At 41.4% G+C, this 17,498-nt stretch overlaps 1 protein-coding gene across 1 annotated transcript in view; it reads left to right on the top strand.

Moving 5' to 3' along the window:
* Positions 1-17,498, top strand: part of KDM4B (lysine demethylase 4B) — a 93,106-nt gene that overhangs the window by 66,122 nt on the left and 9,486 nt on the right. The window contains exons 12-18 of the mRNA XM_050910756.1: positions 3,250-3,767; positions 5,332-5,452; positions 8,732-8,910; positions 10,076-10,298; positions 13,569-13,645; positions 13,836-13,891; positions 14,378-14,486. Coding sequence (XP_050766713.1) covers positions 3,250-3,767; positions 5,332-5,452; positions 8,732-8,910; positions 10,076-10,298; positions 13,569-13,645; positions 13,836-13,891; positions 14,378-14,486 — 1,283 coding nt within the window. The remainder of the gene's footprint in view (positions 1-3,249; positions 3,768-5,331; positions 5,453-8,731; positions 8,911-10,075; positions 10,299-13,568; positions 13,646-13,835; positions 13,892-14,377; positions 14,487-17,498) is intronic.

Below are 17,498 nucleotides of genomic sequence, written 5' to 3'. Positions count from 1 at the left end.
TGCAATTGTAAACTAAGTACGTAATTACATGAAGTAATACTGTGATCAAGATGCCAGTAAACCAGAACTGAAAACTTTTCTGCTGTTATCTGTATGTAATAGCAAATCGGTGCATAACTGATTTTTGGATGACCATTTGCCATGTGAGGGTTTTACTTCAGGCAAGATCCCAAGAATTGGCCAACTGTCGAGTAGTGGCTGGTCTCTCGCTGATTTTTCTCCAGTGTTGCTTAAGCTGGCAATGTAAAGTCATTAAGAGATGAGACCGTTTAATGGGATGGAAGGATTATCATGAAACGATGTCATAGCACAAGAGTTTGTCCTGGAGACTTTCTGGACTTTTCTAGCATCACGTAGAAAAAATAGAGCCTTTTCAGAAATCTGCTAGCAGTTGCTGTGGCCATCCACATATTTGTAGCACGTGCTGTATGAAGTTCTGATAACAACTGAGCAGACGCAACCCCTAGAAGCAAGTGCAACTATTGAGTGCAACTATTACACAAACACAGGCATCTTCTTGAAGGGTGCAGTGCTGTATTAGAGGGACGTACTGGCAAAACTCTCCTGCTTTCTCCCATGTTCAGTTTCATCTTATCTCTGTGCTTGTGCTTCTGCTAGATTAATAAGTCTAATTTACAGTTTCTTTTTGAGCTGTTGACAGTACAAATTATTTAACTGAAGTTGTGGCTAAATTACTGATGCTGAAGTCCATTTCTAATTGTCTTTGCCCAATACCAGGAGATACTGCTCTAGCAGATGAAGTCCATGCTCTTGTAGCAGCTTTTTATAATCTCGTTGCCCAAAGCTACTGTGTACAGTCCTATGCAAGTGATTTTGATTTTCGCACCAACACCCCTTCCCCTCAAAGGTGTTATACACCTGTAACTTTAGTGAACCCCGTATAGCATTTCAGATTATCTCTAGACAAGCAAGTCTTCTCACCATGAAAAAACATCGTCATACTAGTGTTTTCCATGTGTACTGGCTCTGCTACATGTGCCTTTCTTCAGTGGAAGGACAGCTGATAGACATTCCTCTCTTAACCTGCTGTATTGATTTGTGCATAAAGATCCCTTTCCTTTCTAGACTTATTTGTGATAGCCAGATGGGGACTTTGAATTTTACCTCACTTTTTCCTGGCTTCTGATTTTATAGATTCACTTGCAAACTAGTTTGTTCATCTTAATGCGAAAACTTTTAAACAAAGTTCTACATGCCAGCTGCTGTCAAATTACCCATTTAGAAGTCAATAAAGCTGGTGAATGGCATTTGTTTTGTTGTTGGGTAGAGAATTCTCTGAGTGTGTAGAGAGTAAATATGATCTGGTTTTGTGCAACTGGGGAAAAATCCAATTTGCCTTTCATTCAATATGTTTGTTTCTCTAAGGAAATTCAATATTCCTTTCTCTGTGATAGAACAAACCAGTTTATCTGAGGGACTGCCTACACAAGTACAACAATAACTATTTGGGCTGGACTTGTTCTCATTTTTATAAATTAATGTAAATAAAGTAATCAGACCAGACTTCTGGGAAACGTCGAGGTTGAGGTATCCCCTAGAAGATTTCAGCAGGGATTTTAGCACTTTATCTTATAGTGGGATTATTCGCCTTCTCTTTTCAGACCCTTCCTCCTGCAGATGCCTCGTTATTGTGTGAAGGTTTATCTGATTTTCTGTTTGCTAGGTTTGGCTGGTCAGCTTTGGTCTACTCCATAATGGAGGAGTCCGAGTAGGTTGGGATGGGTGAAGCATCGTTATTAGGGTGAATAGTCTTTCTCTGTCTTTTGTTGTCATCAGCCCTCCTCCCCATCCTGTTAGTGGGAAAATGACCTTTTGCAGCAGTGTCATCTAGTTATAGCATCTGCAGGTGAAAAACAATCTCTTATGAAATAAATTGAGCACTGGCATCTGTCTGTGGAGCATCTATTATTTACCTTCCTTTGAGTGAACTGATAACTTCATGAAGTGAGGGAAGAGTTGGGCAAAGGGAACATACATCATTTTAGATGGAATAAGGCAAATGTGAAGGCATCTCCTGTCTTAACCTAGAGACACTCGCTCAGTGGCCAGCAGGAATTTTAATTACTGCTGTAAAATCAGTGTACGTGGATCCTTTAACAGAGTTATATTGGGAAGATAGGTGGGGAAGACTTTTATGGGTCGTTACTGCCTCTGGTAAAAATACTGAGCTGTCTGTTCAAGAAGTGTTTTTGTTGTCACAGCCATGTAAGAGACCTGCAGTGCTATGCAGATAAGATGAATGACAGTAAGCTAGGAGAAACAAGGACGAATGGAGCGAGTGTTAGGAAAGGATATCTCAGTAACCAGTGCTGGCATGGTGTCTGTAATAGGCTTAGTTCAGTGCTGTACTTGATTTATGCTTTAAAGGCATCTTTTAAAAAGACCTTACAGTAGAAATCTTTTAGTAATAATGATTCTGGTATCTTTGTTCAATTCTTCATTTCCTAGGGCTGTTGAATGCACTGACACACAGTAATACTTAGATAAGAGCTATGCTTGCAAATAGAGGGAGCAGTAAATGGGAGTGATCCAGAGGTTAGGGCGAACTAGTGATATAGAACGGTGGTCGCCAAATTTTTTTGATTGCGCCCCCTTATCAGCAAAAAAATTTTGAGCACACCTCCCAATATATGTATATTTATTTATAAAATCTATACATGTGTTACTGTGCTAATATATTGTGTCCATTATAAAACATACACAAAAACAGAGATTTGAAAAAGGATGAGATAAAGATAAAATAAACACTATTTTAAAGATATATTTTATTTTATTTATTAATGGTACAAAAATATTTTCTTCCTGCACCCCAGTGGGTGGTTTTGTGCACCCCAGTTTGGAGACTGTTGATACAGAAAACTTGAAATACAGAGTCAGGGCTAATGTAATATATTACATGTTTTTTGGCACACTGTCCAGTTTCTTAAGGGTTTAGATATTTTCCCTTCAGGCAACATTCATTTTGGCAGCCTTTCTGCTCCAGTCAAGAACTAAATAGTCCATAGAAATGACACAAGTCTTTTCTTTCTGAAGTGGGCTTCTCTAAGTCAGTGCTGAAGTACAGCTGAATGTGTCTACAGCTTTCAGTCTGCCTGTTTGAAAGGAAGAATAATACCATAATGTAATATGTTACCCCAGCATTGGAGGTTTTTGATGAAAGGAGAAAAATATTAAATGCCCAGAAATCTTGCCATATGAAGCTAAATGTTGCCTATTATCTTGAAACAGGTGACTGCAAAGTGAAGGCCCGTCCTCCAAAAGTGAAAGGTGAGAGGAAGAAGAAGCACCTTTTCCATCAACACCAGCACCATCTGCAAGCACCTCAGCCTCCTCTGCAGCAGCAGCAGCCACCGCTGCCACCACCGCCTGCACCACAGCAGCAGCTGGCAGAGGACGAGGCGCCAGCAGCACGGCCACCAGTACCCCCAGCAGTACCCATGTCATCCACAGCAGAAAAGAGCTTGCCCCCAGCTCCTCTGAACATTATCCAGCCCTCGGAGGCACCAGTTGAGGAGGATGACTTTAAACCTCGGCCAATCATTCCCATGCTTTATGTGGTTCCACGGACCAAAAAGGTGGTGTTTGACAAGGAGCGCATGTCCTGCCAGCAGGCGTTTGAGCAGTTTGCCACACAAAAGAGTCCAAGTTGGCGGGAGCAGACAGTCCCTATGGAAATCCCTGTGAAGGAGGAGGAGAATGCAGAAGCAGAAAATACAGAGGTTGCTACAGAGGTCAGTGATTTACAGGTATGCATGACCAAGGAGGTGACTATAAGATTTGCTAGTTTTAAGCGACAAGTTGAGGACCAAACTTGGCATGAGAGGAGTCCTCAATTGTGCCTGAGCCTCCAGTGGAATAGTGCCATGTTGGGGAGCCATAGAGTGCTTTTACAGGAAGAGATTGATTATTTTCTCACAGTTCAGTCCATAGTTTAGTCCATCATTGCATTGATGCTAGCTGATTAATCAAACTTGTTATTGTCTTCAGAAGGTAAAATAGAGAGAATCTCTTTTCCTGCTACTAATAGTACAGATAATACTGAAATGATCATCTCAAACAGTAGGCAGGAAGACCCAGCACAAGCAAGTGGCTGCTGCAGAGCAACTATTCTGAGAGTGGTAAAACCAAACAATCCCCAGGGGACCTTTGGTCGCACCAGCATTTTAATAATTCTTTTCCCTTGTTTCCGACTTCTCCAGCTGATGTGCTTTATGCTTCTCCAGCATGTGTTTTATGCTTCCAAGTGTTGGCCTGCTGTGTAGTGTTGCCTAGGGATCTTTTCCATCATGAGATTTAGCATTGGAAAAGTTGGCAGAAAACTTTTTCATGGACAATACAGTTGATGACATGTAGTCTGTCTCGGGCATCTCTTTTCCTTGGGGAGTGCTTTCCTGAGGGCAGTTTCCAAAAGAGGAAGGAGGAAGATGTTTAGGAGTTAGGAGCAAGTCAGAGCAATAAGATGTAGCTCTGTTTTCCTGCATGGTGCTGCTGAAAGAGCCAAGGGAATGGCAAAGCACTATTAGAAATTGTGGGGATAGGGGGAAATGTGCATTGCCATACTGGCATGGCACAATCAGCATACCTTTCATGTAAATGTTTCTAAGACATAATGGCTGCAGACTAGAGAGGAAAAAAATGCTATGCTATGCTGGGCTGCTGTAAGTACCTTCATCTCTGCTCACTCCTGCGTAACATGGAATGTACTTGGATTTCATTCTTAATGCTGTAGCACTGCAGCTTGTCTTCGCGTTTGTGAACCAAAGCACGCGGTGCTGTCGATTTCTAGTGCAAAGTAACTCGCCTGTAATGCGTTCCGTGCCTTGCACCAAAGAGGACTGCGAGCCCCTGGGATTAGGATGCATGCAGTATTTACAATGTTGCCTGGTACATGGGGCAGTGGGTACAGTACAACATAAATATGCTTGTCATAAAACGCACTGTAATGTTCTAGTAAAACGTTTCTGGTCCTGTATGCCCTGTACATAATTTTCGTGCTGGAGTTCCTAGCTGTTTATGTGATTGACCAGACTTTTCATCAGCTAATGGAATTGGCAGGCTTGAAGCTCTTCTGATTTTAAGAAAACACTGTAGTTTACCTTTACCCAACAACTTAAGAGATAGTATTGGCTTTATCTACTACAATAATTGGCTTGGGAGCCTTTCTTGATTGCAGCAAAAAGGCAGTGAAAAGTTTGCTGTGTAAATTCAAGAACTCTTTATGACAAGGATTCTGCCTCTGTTGTCCTGTACTCTCCTTTGCTTGCCAAGATATTTTGGGGTTCCCATCTAGCGTGTTCTGGTTTGTTACAGAGTGCTTCTGCTTTTTCAAAAATGAAGATGGAGATAAAGAAGAGTCGTCGTCATCCACTGGGCAAACCACCAACCCGCTCCCCGTTGTCGGTGGTTAAACAGGAGACCTCGAGTGATGAGGGTGAGTGCACTAGCATTAGGAATGCTTGTATGTCTTGTCTGATCTGAAAAACTGCTGAAGCCATTAACATAACTGGATGGCCTGAAACTTTTTGTGTTACACTTAACTGATAGAAAATGCAGCATGTTCCCATTTTGATAACCCAGCTGGAAATAAAATTCATCCGTGGGAGGTGTCCCTTCTCACCTCCCACCCTTTTTTTTCTCAAGAAAAATATTTTGCTGGCTGCAGAATGAGGCAGCATTTTGGGCAAAGGGAAAAAAGAGTTCACAGAAAATAACATCTTAAAGTAAAAGCTCTGTCTTAGATATTGCATTAAAACGAGATCTGTTCACCTCGGAGGGAGGTGGAGGTTAGGTCTGCTGTTATGTGTATAGGGAAAGTTAATTCTAACTTTTTGGTTGGCTTTTTAATTCATGTGAATGTTGGGGTCCAACTTCTCTTGGCAGATCCAGAAATGAGAATTAGAAAGTCTCTCGGTGCTTAACTGTGCATCACTGATTTTTCTTTTCCCACATTCCAGTCACTGTGAATGCCATAACAGTCTAGACCAAAAAAAAAAGAAAAAAAGTCTCTTATCTCTCAATTCTGTTGTGTGGTGTAATTTACCACTTCTGGGTCTTGCCCACATTATAAATTACTCAGAATATAGAAAAGTCCACAGAAGCTTTTGCATGCTGGGGCAGGTACCTGAAGGTGTAGTTGGCAGTCCCTGCTTTCAAGGTACTTACAACTTTATATTCAAAAGGACAACGTCTTTCCTGTTCACTTTCCTTCAGAGAATATATCCACTGATTTTAGAGAAAGTTTGTTTAGGAAGGGGATATTCTGTACAGACATAGCTCCATTTCCTTACCAAGGATGATGCATTTGATATCTTGCATACGTGTAATGTGGAGTGAAGCGTTGAAAGGCAGTTGAGACTAGTTATCTTGTTTTGGTGTGAGACCTTGCAACAAACTTTGGGCTGAAGGATCCTCATTAGACAGGTTCTTTTCACTGTTTTGACTTGTTGGATGGTGTCCAGGGAGTGCGCTGGCTGACTCAGGAGCAACTTTCTGTGGAAGCTGGTGTTTCTTGGGGACTGATTTACAGCACTGCTGGGCAAAATCTGGTCAAACAGATTCTTCTCTTCCCCACTGGGGAATAGAAGCAGCTCTCTGCGCTCCTTGCTTTTTCAGGGCTAATGTGTAAGGATGATCTGGAGGCTGCAGTGAGGAAGAGTGAGCATGTAAACTAAGGGAGTGCATATGCTACTCTAAGATTCAGTTGAGACAAACTGTTAGTCTTTTCTACTTGCATATAACTTGCTTGAAATGTAGGAGCCACCCTGAATGCTGTGTGTCACCTAGAATCCATCCTGGGATGAGTGAAGGTGATGATAATGTACAACAGTCATTTCCTTTTTTCTCTCAGTCTGTCACTCTGGATTATGATGCTGGTTCCATTGATTTCACTGGTATCATAAATCCTTGCCTGTCTCCTGATGTGCCTTGACTAAAATATGGAGAAACATGTGGTTTGGTTTTTGACTCATGTCTTAAAATGTTGTTAAAGGTGCTTGATTTCTTCAAAAGGTGAGGGTTGAGCTCTGCTTTGAAAGTAAGACATCTTGAAAGTACCAGTCTGCATACCCGAGGTCACTGGTCCTTCTAAAATCTTGTCTATGCCTTACACGAGGTGTGGACACGTAAGCATGTGTAGCTGAAGTTAAGACTGTAGAACATGTCCTTGTAAATCTGTGTTGTTACGAGGGCCAGCTCTGGTCTGATACACGCTGAACTGGCAGTCAGCTCCTGGCATGAGCAGTATCTTCCTCTAGGAAGGAAAGCCTAACTCCCCCGCTGGCAAGGCTGTTCCTATTTGTCTCCCTTTCCAGCAGAATCCTATGCAGTGTTGTAGAAAAGGCTATGGTATTAGCAATTATTGTTAGCCTTTGGATACCAAGATAAAAATATAGTAAGAAACGACACTTTTTAGGAAGTAACCCTCATTTGAAGTGTGACAGAGATACACAGACAGCATTCATCATCTCAAAAAAAGGATTGATTAATTAAACACAATAAAATTTCCCACATTGTCTGGCAAATATATATCAGATTAGTTGGGGGGAGCATTTAAAATCTGAGATGTAAACTTAGCCATTAGTGTTTTACTACAAGTTCCTTTTATCCTTTCTGGTAACCTAAGAGTCTGAAAATCTTAAAAGGGAGGTAGAAATGGGGAGGAGACTTAGACTTGTTGAGAGCAGAACATTAACTGCGTATTTCCAGTCATTAACAGTGAAGCAGTGAACAATTTGGTTTAACGTGCTGAGCTCTGGGGATAATGTTCCACTAAGATGTTTTTGAGTTCCCCTGGCCAAAGCTATTCTTTGGAAACTTTGCAGATTGACAATGCAATGAGTGATTTACACTTACTCTTGTGTGGAAAATTTCTTTAATGCTTGTAGTGACTCAAAATTCCTTAATAAGGAATGGTAAAGAAACTTGGACCCCCAGACTGACACAAATGGATTCTGCGGTGGTTTAATCATGAAATGGAAAGGGCCTTTTAAAGGTTTTGCAAAAACAATGAATTGGCAAACTAATTAGCGCAAGCATCACCTATCAGAGCTGTGGCAGAAGAAGAGGTGGTGGTGAATGCAAACTGAAGACTTAGTGGTGTGCACTTGATGGAAGTAGCTGTGAAGCAGCTGCAGAAAAGTAAAATGAAAACTCGAACCCAGGATATTTCATGGCCAAGATTTGTCAGGTACGGGATGCACTTTGGGAAGGTTGAAACAGACTTGCTGCTGACTGGTGGGAATTGGGAGCTGGCCTAGCCAAACCAGCACGAACTGCACGCACATCTTCCAGAGCATGCAGCTCCCAGTTGGAGAAAGGAAAGGGAGATTTCCTTGCGCTTGCATCATGCGTTTTGAACTTGGCTTCATTGAAAGAATGTTGTAGGTCTCCACAGCTAGAAAGTGGAAAGAGTTACAAAGGCAGTAAATCTAGATTCTCTTTCTTCTTCCTCATGGCCAGTTCCATCAGGTCATCGGTGTCTCTATCTTGTCTGTCCTACCCATAATGTGGATATTATATCCATTAAAGGAAGTACTTGAGGCATACACCTATGAAGAACCATGGACAAGTTGAATGTTCTTATTTATTGAACTTCTTGTGTTGTTGAAATGTTAGCTGTTTAACCCTACCTTGCTGCGTTTTGCCTTTACTCTCTGTAGACTGTTTTGCCTCTACTGACTGTCCATTGTTTTGGGATTTTTTTTCTTTCTAGAAACATTTCCATTTTCTGGGGAGGAAGATATGAGTGACCCAGAGGCTTTGAAATCTTTACTTTCCCTCCAGTGGAAGAATAAAGCACATAATTTCCCAGCTGAAAGAAAATTCAATGCAGCTGCTGCCCTGAGCGAGCCATACTGTGCTGTCTGTACTCTCTTTTACCCGTATAACCAGGTAATTCCTGATACTGCTCAGATGGATGTGTCCGTGATGGGTACTGAACGGGGGCTACTGTGTAAGTCACGATGCAGACCTTTATAATAAAGAAAGAAGACTCATACAAATTTGCACACCAAGGTAGTATGTTTGGATTTGGCAGAGGTAGTGGACGGAGCCTTTTTTGTTATCTTTCCTGGCTTCTCCGGCTTTCTCAGCTTTCATTTTTTAAATCCAACTTTAAAGAGCTTTGCACTGCAAACACTATTTCATGCAGAGAAACGATGCCATATTGGGCATGTGATAGCTCTTGTTTAGATATGGCCGTGGACTTCTGAATATATGCAAACAAGCAAGAAAATAAAAATTTACTGAGTAAGCACATACATCATTTTTTGGAAGCTACCAATATGCTTTGGGATATGTTATGAGCGGAAAGGCAAAATTTATCAGATGAATTAATTATTTGCCCAGTTGTGTATTGATTTGTTCTTGCATGCTTATAGAGCCAAATCTGGCTTTGTGTGTCCACTAGGAATACGTGCCCTAGAGGCACATATATATGTGTTGGAAGCTTTTTCTGAGAAAAGCAGAACCCATCTCCCCCTTCAATAAAATCTCTTGATTTATTATACAGACCGAAAATGAAATACCTGTTTTGATTGCTGGATGTTGTTGTATAATGGTTATAAGGAAAACTGGGTACAGCTGGGCTGTTTTAATCCATTGTTTTTAACTCTGGTCTGCTACCAGAAACCTTGAAATGTCCTTCTGGAGACATTCTTGCAGAAAGAGTAGGGAAGGATGCCAAAAGGATGGGAGAGGGGGAGGGAAGGTCTTGCTTTTGTTAATATTTTCCTTTTTTTCCTTCCTTTGTGTTTTCAGCTGCAATTTAGGAATTTAGATTTTTACAGAAGAAAAACAGGGAAAGCTTCTCGTTATTCTAATGCTTCTTTGAGCTTTCAAAATAAATTACAGATCCCAGTACAGGCCTAAGGAAGAGAGAGAGGAGCAAAAGGCGGGGGTGGGGGTGTGCATGAGAAGACAGGATTTAAAGTTCATTATTTGTGCTGCGCAGCATCAGGTGTTGGATGACTTTTTTTGCAAGGGGAGTGCTCTGACTTTAAAGTTAAAACTGTGATCAGGGAAGAGGATTCCATATGATGATATTTTCTCTCTTAAGTCCTTACAGATGGATAAAGAAGCTGTCCCAGTCTCTGTAGGGGAGACCACCTCTTTCGTCCACCTTTCTAAGTGCGGACAAAAGACCAAGCCTCTGATCCCGGAGATGTGCTTTACCTCAAGTGGAGAAAACACAGAGCCCCTTCCTTCAAATTCATACATTGGAGAAGATGGAACCAGTCCCTTGATATCTTGTGCCAAATGCTGCCTGCAGGTTCATGCTAGTGAGTGTTTCCTTCTTCACCAAAGCGTTTTGGGTATTGAGAAACTCACGAGTTTCTTTGTATGTTGCCTACGTTTGAATTCCTTCTGGGCATGCTTGCTATACCTATCACTCCCATTTTTTCCTTTTCAGATACTAGCATGTGTGTATATTCAAGTCCATCTTGGCAGTCACCCATCTTAAAAATACACACAAATACTCTTTTTAGTTTGTTTTGTTGGTTGATTCTTCTCTGTCTCAGAAAAGATTCGTTATCTTTCATTTTTTGTAATAAAGCAGAAATCACAAAGCTGGTTGCACTCTTTTTGCTTGTTCAAATATTGGTCTGCTGGGTAAGGTTGTATTGTTCTTGCGTGCGTCAGAGATTATGGAGTAGTTTCTGAGATGTATTTTATTAGTGTCTGTGTTACTGTTTGTAGGAATGGCACTTGATTACAAAAAGGAACATATGTCTGTTTGTTTCCCTGATACTTATGTCTAAAAGAAGATCCGATTAATCCTGGTAGAGTGTACCTTCACTGTAGATTGTACGACATCTAGTTAACATTTGCACTCGTACTAGGAGATGTGACGAATTACTGTTCAGCTGTTTGATCTTGACAGATGGGAAGTCTTATTTGACTTGCATCAGCTGGAATTACTTTTGTTGTTCCAATTTTATAGTCCGCAGGTCACCGTGCAGCTCAGCATGACTGTCTCTTGTGGAGAAGTAGAATGCAACTTTTATTTCTGTACTGCGTCTGTGGTTATGGTCACTTCTGGCTAATAAGAGCATGTGATGCAGAGTGAGCGTGAGGATAAAGACTGCTTGCTTACTTCACAAATTGTGGTCTCTGTAGCGATCAGAACAGAGATGCTGCATCTTGTACATCCATATGTCTTCAATAGTGCAGTCTATGAAAATGGTTTCAGTGGCCACGTTCTATTTAGGGACAGAGGGATGTGGGCAAGATGATGTTCATCTGCAGTCTCAGACAGGGTGTAGAGAAATTTAACTTTCTATTTTGTCTGTGCTCTACCCTTGAGGATAGGACAGAAGTTAAATCTAGTCTGATGTGGTCTCCAGTGTCTTGTTGTTTCCTTATCGCTGTTTGTACTTCTAGACTGTGATATCCCTTTGACTTTGCTGCAGAGAATCCATTTGCTTTTATTATAGGATTGCAGTGTTGAGGTGTATTTCGGTTAATCTGGCAGCATGCTGTAAAACCAGTTGGCAGTCTGCTTGTTATTGAGAAGTGCCCTCACCCAACTGTGCTAGGTTATGACAACAGCAAGGACGTACAGAGAAGAAAGCTTTCGCGAAGGTTTCTGGACTTCTAAGGCGTTGACAAAATCCATAAAAAGAGCACACTTTTCTTGTTCCATTACTTGATCATACTTACGGGACAGTCTGGTGTTCAGTCAGTGTGACTGTTTCTCCCCTCAGATCCCATAGTCCAGCTACCTGTGGTCCTGAAGCAAGAAATCAATGCTGAAATTATTCAGCCTGTTCTACACCATTTTGAGCTCCACCAGTATTTCAGTTAAGGGTGTCTGCCTGTTTCAGCTCGGTTTCCAGATCAGTTTTTTAGACTCAACATCCCTGCCCGTTGTCTTGGACTGGGTTGAATCTGCTTTCTTGATTTGCCATATGATGAAAAGAGACTTCAGATGTGGAAGACAGCTGTGGATCTATATTATTGACTTTTTTTGACATAATGTTTATCTGGTTAAGTGGATGATTTTTATAAATCAGGTTCTTGTGGCAATCTCAGTGCTTTCTGAATAACTTCTTTTAAGTTTAATTCAGTAATTGGAGACTCTCCAGCTGAAATTTTATGTTCACAGTTTTGTTAGGATAGGTAATGGCCATGGGATGAACTTTGTGTTAGCTAGGATGCTGGCCAGCAATTTGTGGTATGTTTAATTTTCTGCTACAGGCTTTCTTTGCAAGCTTGCGGGAATCGCGTAGATCCAATTTTTCAAAAGTGTTTGTATGTCTTGTTGCTATTGTCTTCAGCAGCAAACCTCAGTGCCTTTTACAGAATTTTAAGGGCTTTTTTGGTCTTATTTCCCTGTCTTTCTAGTGAGTATAATACTACTTTACTCTTTTGGTGCTGCAGAGAAGTATGTAGGAGGATTTGGTGTTTGCATATTACAGTCATTGACGCTCTATAAAGTCAGATGTTTCTAACACTTCATATAACCAGAAAGTAGTATTAGTTTAAATACTGTTAAATATGTGAAATGCATGTATTTAATTTCCTTGCAATATTAGTGGGTTTGTCCTTCCTCATAAGACCACTTAGCAAAGATAACTGCTTCAGTGTCCTGGTTTCAGCTAGGACAGAGTTAATTTTCTTCCTAGTAGCTGGTATAGTGCTGTGTTTTGGATTTAGTAGGAAAATACTGTTGATAACACACTGATGTTTTTAGTTGTAGCTAAGTAGTGTTTACACTAAGTCAAGGATTTTTCAGTTTCTCGTGCCCAGCCAGCCAGAAGGCTGGAGGGGCACAAGAAGCTGGGAGAGGACACAGCCAGGACAGCTGACCCAAACCGGCCAAATTGCTATTCCGTACCATATGACATCATGCCCAGTATATAAACTGGGGGAGCTGGCCAGGAGGGGCGGGTTGCGGTTCGGGAACTAACTGGGCATCGGTCAACGAGTGGTGAGCAATTGCATTGTGCACCACTTGCTTTGTGTGGTTTAATTCTTTTAGTATTACTATTGTCATATTATTATTATCATTATCATTGTTTTTCATTCCTTTCTGTCCTATTAAACTGTCTTTATCTCAACTCACGAGGTTTTTTCCCTGATTCTCTCCCCCATCCCAGGGGTGGGAGGGGAGTGAGCGAGCAGCTGCGTGGTGCTTAGCTGCCGGCTGGGGTTAAACCACAACATTCAGTCATGCTAAAATTCAGTGGTCTTAACTGTTTTGATGTGTGAGTGCATTCCAGCAGTAGTAGCATCGCTTTTGAGCCCAGTTCTTGCCTGAAGGATCAAAGTACTGCTATTGTAGTTCTTGCAAAAGAGGGAAAAAAAAATGTTGCGGGTTACCTGTGTGTGTTTTTGTTTGTTCGTTTTTAGACCTGCTGGTCCCAAATTCTGCGCCCCCTTCCCAAGAATGACTTTTCCTTATGACTTTTGTCTGAGCCTAGACTATTGAATATAGTTATTCAAATGTTCCACCTGATTTCAAAGATGCTTCTGAATTGAAAAGCGAACAAGTCAATGCTACAGATACGTTAGCAAAACTCTGAAGGATATAACTTTGTTTCTTTCAGGCTGTTACGGAATACGTCCAGACTTGGTGAATGAAAGTTGGTCTTGCTCACGGTGCTCAGCCAATGCATGGGCAGCGGTAAGCATCTACTCTTCTGGAGACAAAAGAAAACTTACTGTGGGAATTAATTAGATACTTCAGCAGAGGTGGGTGGTGGGAGGGTACAGTTTGCCTTTGCATCCCAGATGTGGTGTAGTCATTTTTTGGGAAACATAGGCAGTCTAACAGAGCTTTTTGATCCAGTTCTGAAGGAGTTTTGTTCCTACAGGAATGTTGCCTGTGTAATCTCAGGGGAGGAGCTCTTCAGATGACCACTGATGGGCGGTAAGTGATGTTTTTTAATATTTTTTCCTTCCATACTGCATCTAATCTTCTAGTGTTGTGCATTTGGTCTTGATGCTCAGTGTAGCAGCTAGTTTTGGCATTATGGAGATAACTGCTACTTGCTGACTTGGCAGGATGAGCTTGAGTAACTGTGCTGTCTCACACTCTGCACCAGGCTTCTCAATAGCAGAGGTAACGTGGCTCTGAACACTTGTTGAATTTGGTTATTTCTCAGAGAAAAGTCTTTTCAGAGAACGTTTAGTATCATGCAAGATCAGATGCGTAAGAAGGTTGATCCCTGTTGTTCCAGAGACATTTACCTTGTGTGACCGTGATTAACAATCAGTTGGTAATGTTGCCAAGGCTGCCAACCACCATAAATAGGCCTTGATACTGAGGGAGTCAGAGAAATGTTAACTGCCCTCTTGAGTATTTATTTCAAATAATGGTAGGCTCTGATTTGTCTCTACTTTTTTTTTTTTCCAGGTGGGTCCATATAATCTGTGCTATTGCTGTCCCCGAGGCCCGTTTTCTCAATGTAATAGAGCGTCATCCTGTGGATATCAGTGCTATTCCAGAGCAGAGATGGAAACTGGTAGGTGTCTTTTACCTGTAGAGAGTGTTTGTGAACAAGAACCGAAAAAAGGAAAAAGAAAAAGGCTTTAACTAGACAGAAAAACATTGTGTGGGATTGTAAAGTAGCTGAGATTGGAGGTGGTATTCTCTTATTTCCAACAAATGCGCCAGGAAGCTGTGTCATTTGGATGTCTTGTAAGGTACTCAGTGCTTTGACGCACAAACAAGTTGTGATTACTAGATCTGCCTTTACTCTCTAGGAGTGTGCTCTTACCCTGGGCAGAGCCTAGGACGCTTACCCACCTCACAGTCAGGGCTAAACTACCTGAAAGCTTCATTTACTGAAAGTACTGCATGGCAGGGGTGTGAAGGGACGTGGTAACTAGAAAGAAGCTGACGTATTGGTGACTTGTTCATCTGTAATTTGATTCATCTTTCTTTACAATATTTCTCTTTATCAAGAAATCTCTTGTAGAAATTAATAAACACTTCTTTGTGACCATGACTGCAAGGCGAGACTCTGCAAAGAATTTAGTAGAAGTCCGGCTACAATTTGTTATTTAGTTGCGTAGCCTCATCTGAGGGATTAGTAATGGATGATTCATTAGCTCAGAGCAATTAATCTTCATGTTAGTTAATGCCCCATCACTATAGCGTGTTATTGCAGTATAAATTGTGCTTTTGCTGCTTTTTTCGTACAGAAGTCAGCTGGGCGACAGTTGGGAGTGTGGTATGGGGGAAGGTGATGTAGCAGTGATGCATTGGTTAGCATTGATGTATTTGTTAACTGCGCAGCTATTTAGTGCAGGCAGCCCAGCCAGGGCCTGGATGAGAGATTAGGAAGAATCTCTGTCTGCTTCCAGAGTTATTTCTCTGTTGTGCAAATGGGTTTTGTACACAAATGTGAATGTAAAAAGCATTCATTATTCAGGTGGAGTGATGGAGCAGTGTGATGTGAGAGTGATAAATCTTGCAGCAGTGGTTCTTTATGGATCATCTGACATTTCCAGCATGCATCCTCTTCATTACCAGCACTTGTAACGATGAACTAAAAATCCTTTTACACAAGACTCACTTGTATTGCTTAATGGAGCCTCACAAGGAAACATGACTTAATTCTTTAACTCTTCCGTGGCTGCCTTACAAGACTGCCGGGGCAGTATTAATGTACATAAAACTCTGTTGCTTCATTCTGCTCCAAAGCGTTGGCCGTGCCATCCAAAGACTCTGCACAGACCTACTACACATCTTTCTGTTTCGTTCCTGAATTAAAGCTTCATAGTTTTGTTGATTTCTTCAGTGTTGTATTCCATTTGCACCTCATGTTTTCTTCGTGTCTTAGGAAAGGTGGAGAATTTTTATATGAAGTACCTTGACTTACGCAGTCTAATGGTGTGATTTACAGGCACCTCTTGCTTATGTTGAAGTTAGCAAGAGCCTGCCTTGTAGCTCAATTCTTGTCAAAGCCTGGCTTTAAGCACTTCACTTGGAAAGTGTTAGCATGGATAACACTGCACACTGCTTCATCATAATCAGAGTAACTTTTCTAGGGGTGTAATGCTGTTTTATTTCTGCCAGGATCTGTCATGACTCTGCCAGCAGGGCATGTTGGCTAGTCCAGGTAGCTTTGGACACAGGTTCAGGTCTTGGTCTTGAGTTTCTGTCAGCATGCCAGTGTGATCCCTCTGTACGATGTCTGGTGCCCCTGTACGGCTAGCCCAACTGTTAGGATGTAAGAAGTAGACTTTCAGCCTAATTACTCTGTGTTCAAGAATGTCATCAGGTAAGCATTGTTGTATTTAGACTGATTACAAAAATCTTTCTGCTCTGTTGGTCTGTACTTCTGAAGGCCTTTACTGTATGTATGCACGCACTATCAATGTCTGTTGAAAACAGTTAGTTGGTGTTGACACCACATACATTGTGGCTTTATGAGTGTTGTTTGCTACAGGAAAGAAAGCAAATAAATTATCTTGAGCTAAAATTGAAATGGGTTTTAGAGCTATGGACTGGGAAAAGATTAAAAAAAATTAATTTGGATGGCAGAATGTAAAGGCAGTGGTGCTTCTAGCAGCAGCATTGGTGTAGTGTGTGAAGAAGTACAAAGGAAATTTAAATTGGGTAAGATTGTGTGGAAAAACACACTCATGAGCCATTGTGGAGAGTTTTAGGATTCTTTATAGGAATTTGCAGGTAATTCATGGAGCACATGAGGAGTCAGTGGAGGAGTTCGAGGGGTGTCTGTTTTTTGGAGGTGTGCAGCTGCATTTAAGAAGATGAACTGAAGGTGACTAACGGGTGGTGGTGTTGGATCCGATGACTTTGGCAATGACGGAGTTGATGCAGTACTAGATAAAATTGGAGAGGTGGCCTGTGTTGCTGAAAAAGATGGAAAAGGAGAGAAGGAATGATGTGAAGGTTGGGGACAGTTGAAGTGAATGGATAAAGGTAATGAAGGAAAGAGGGGGTAGGGGTTATCTGTGATTTTTTTTTTTTTTTTAATATGTTTGTGTTGTTTTAAGTTACTGTGAGAGGGCTGAGGTAACAAGCAGTTGCAGTGATCTCTTTAAAGAGTATCTCCTGTTCTTTGAGCATGCACCAGGCCTCCCCTTTCAAGCATAGACTTTTCAGTCCATTTGTGGGTATTGCATCATTTTAAAGAATGCAGTTTGCATGCTTCCTGATTAATAGTGTATTACGAGCCTGTGTGCGTAAATTATTTATGACGTGGAAATTTGGAATAATTAGCTGTCATTCCTCAGTGGAGGAAATGAATTGCACTGTTCATCATGCAGGAGACGGCCCATTTCTTACTCTCAGCTATGACCCGACTCTCCGGTGTGCATTTATTCTTAAGATTTTTCTCCTGAGCTTTAGACCTTCTCTCTTTCTGCTACCTCCCCTCCCACAGAAAATGTCTTTAAATCTACATGTGCTGCTTTACCATGGCACTTGGCACCGGTGCTTCTGTCCATCCCATCTCCCACACTTACAGACCTTCAGTGTTTTCACCCCTTCCACTATCTTCTAC

The sequence above is a fragment of the Gymnogyps californianus genome, chromosome 24, assembly GCF_018139145.2.
Source record: "Gymnogyps californianus isolate 813 chromosome 24, ASM1813914v2, whole genome shotgun sequence".
In the NCBI taxonomy this organism is placed as follows: Eukaryota; Metazoa; Chordata; class Aves; order Accipitriformes; family Cathartidae; genus Gymnogyps; species Gymnogyps californianus.
This window is presented reverse-complemented; position numbering and strand designations above follow the sequence as displayed.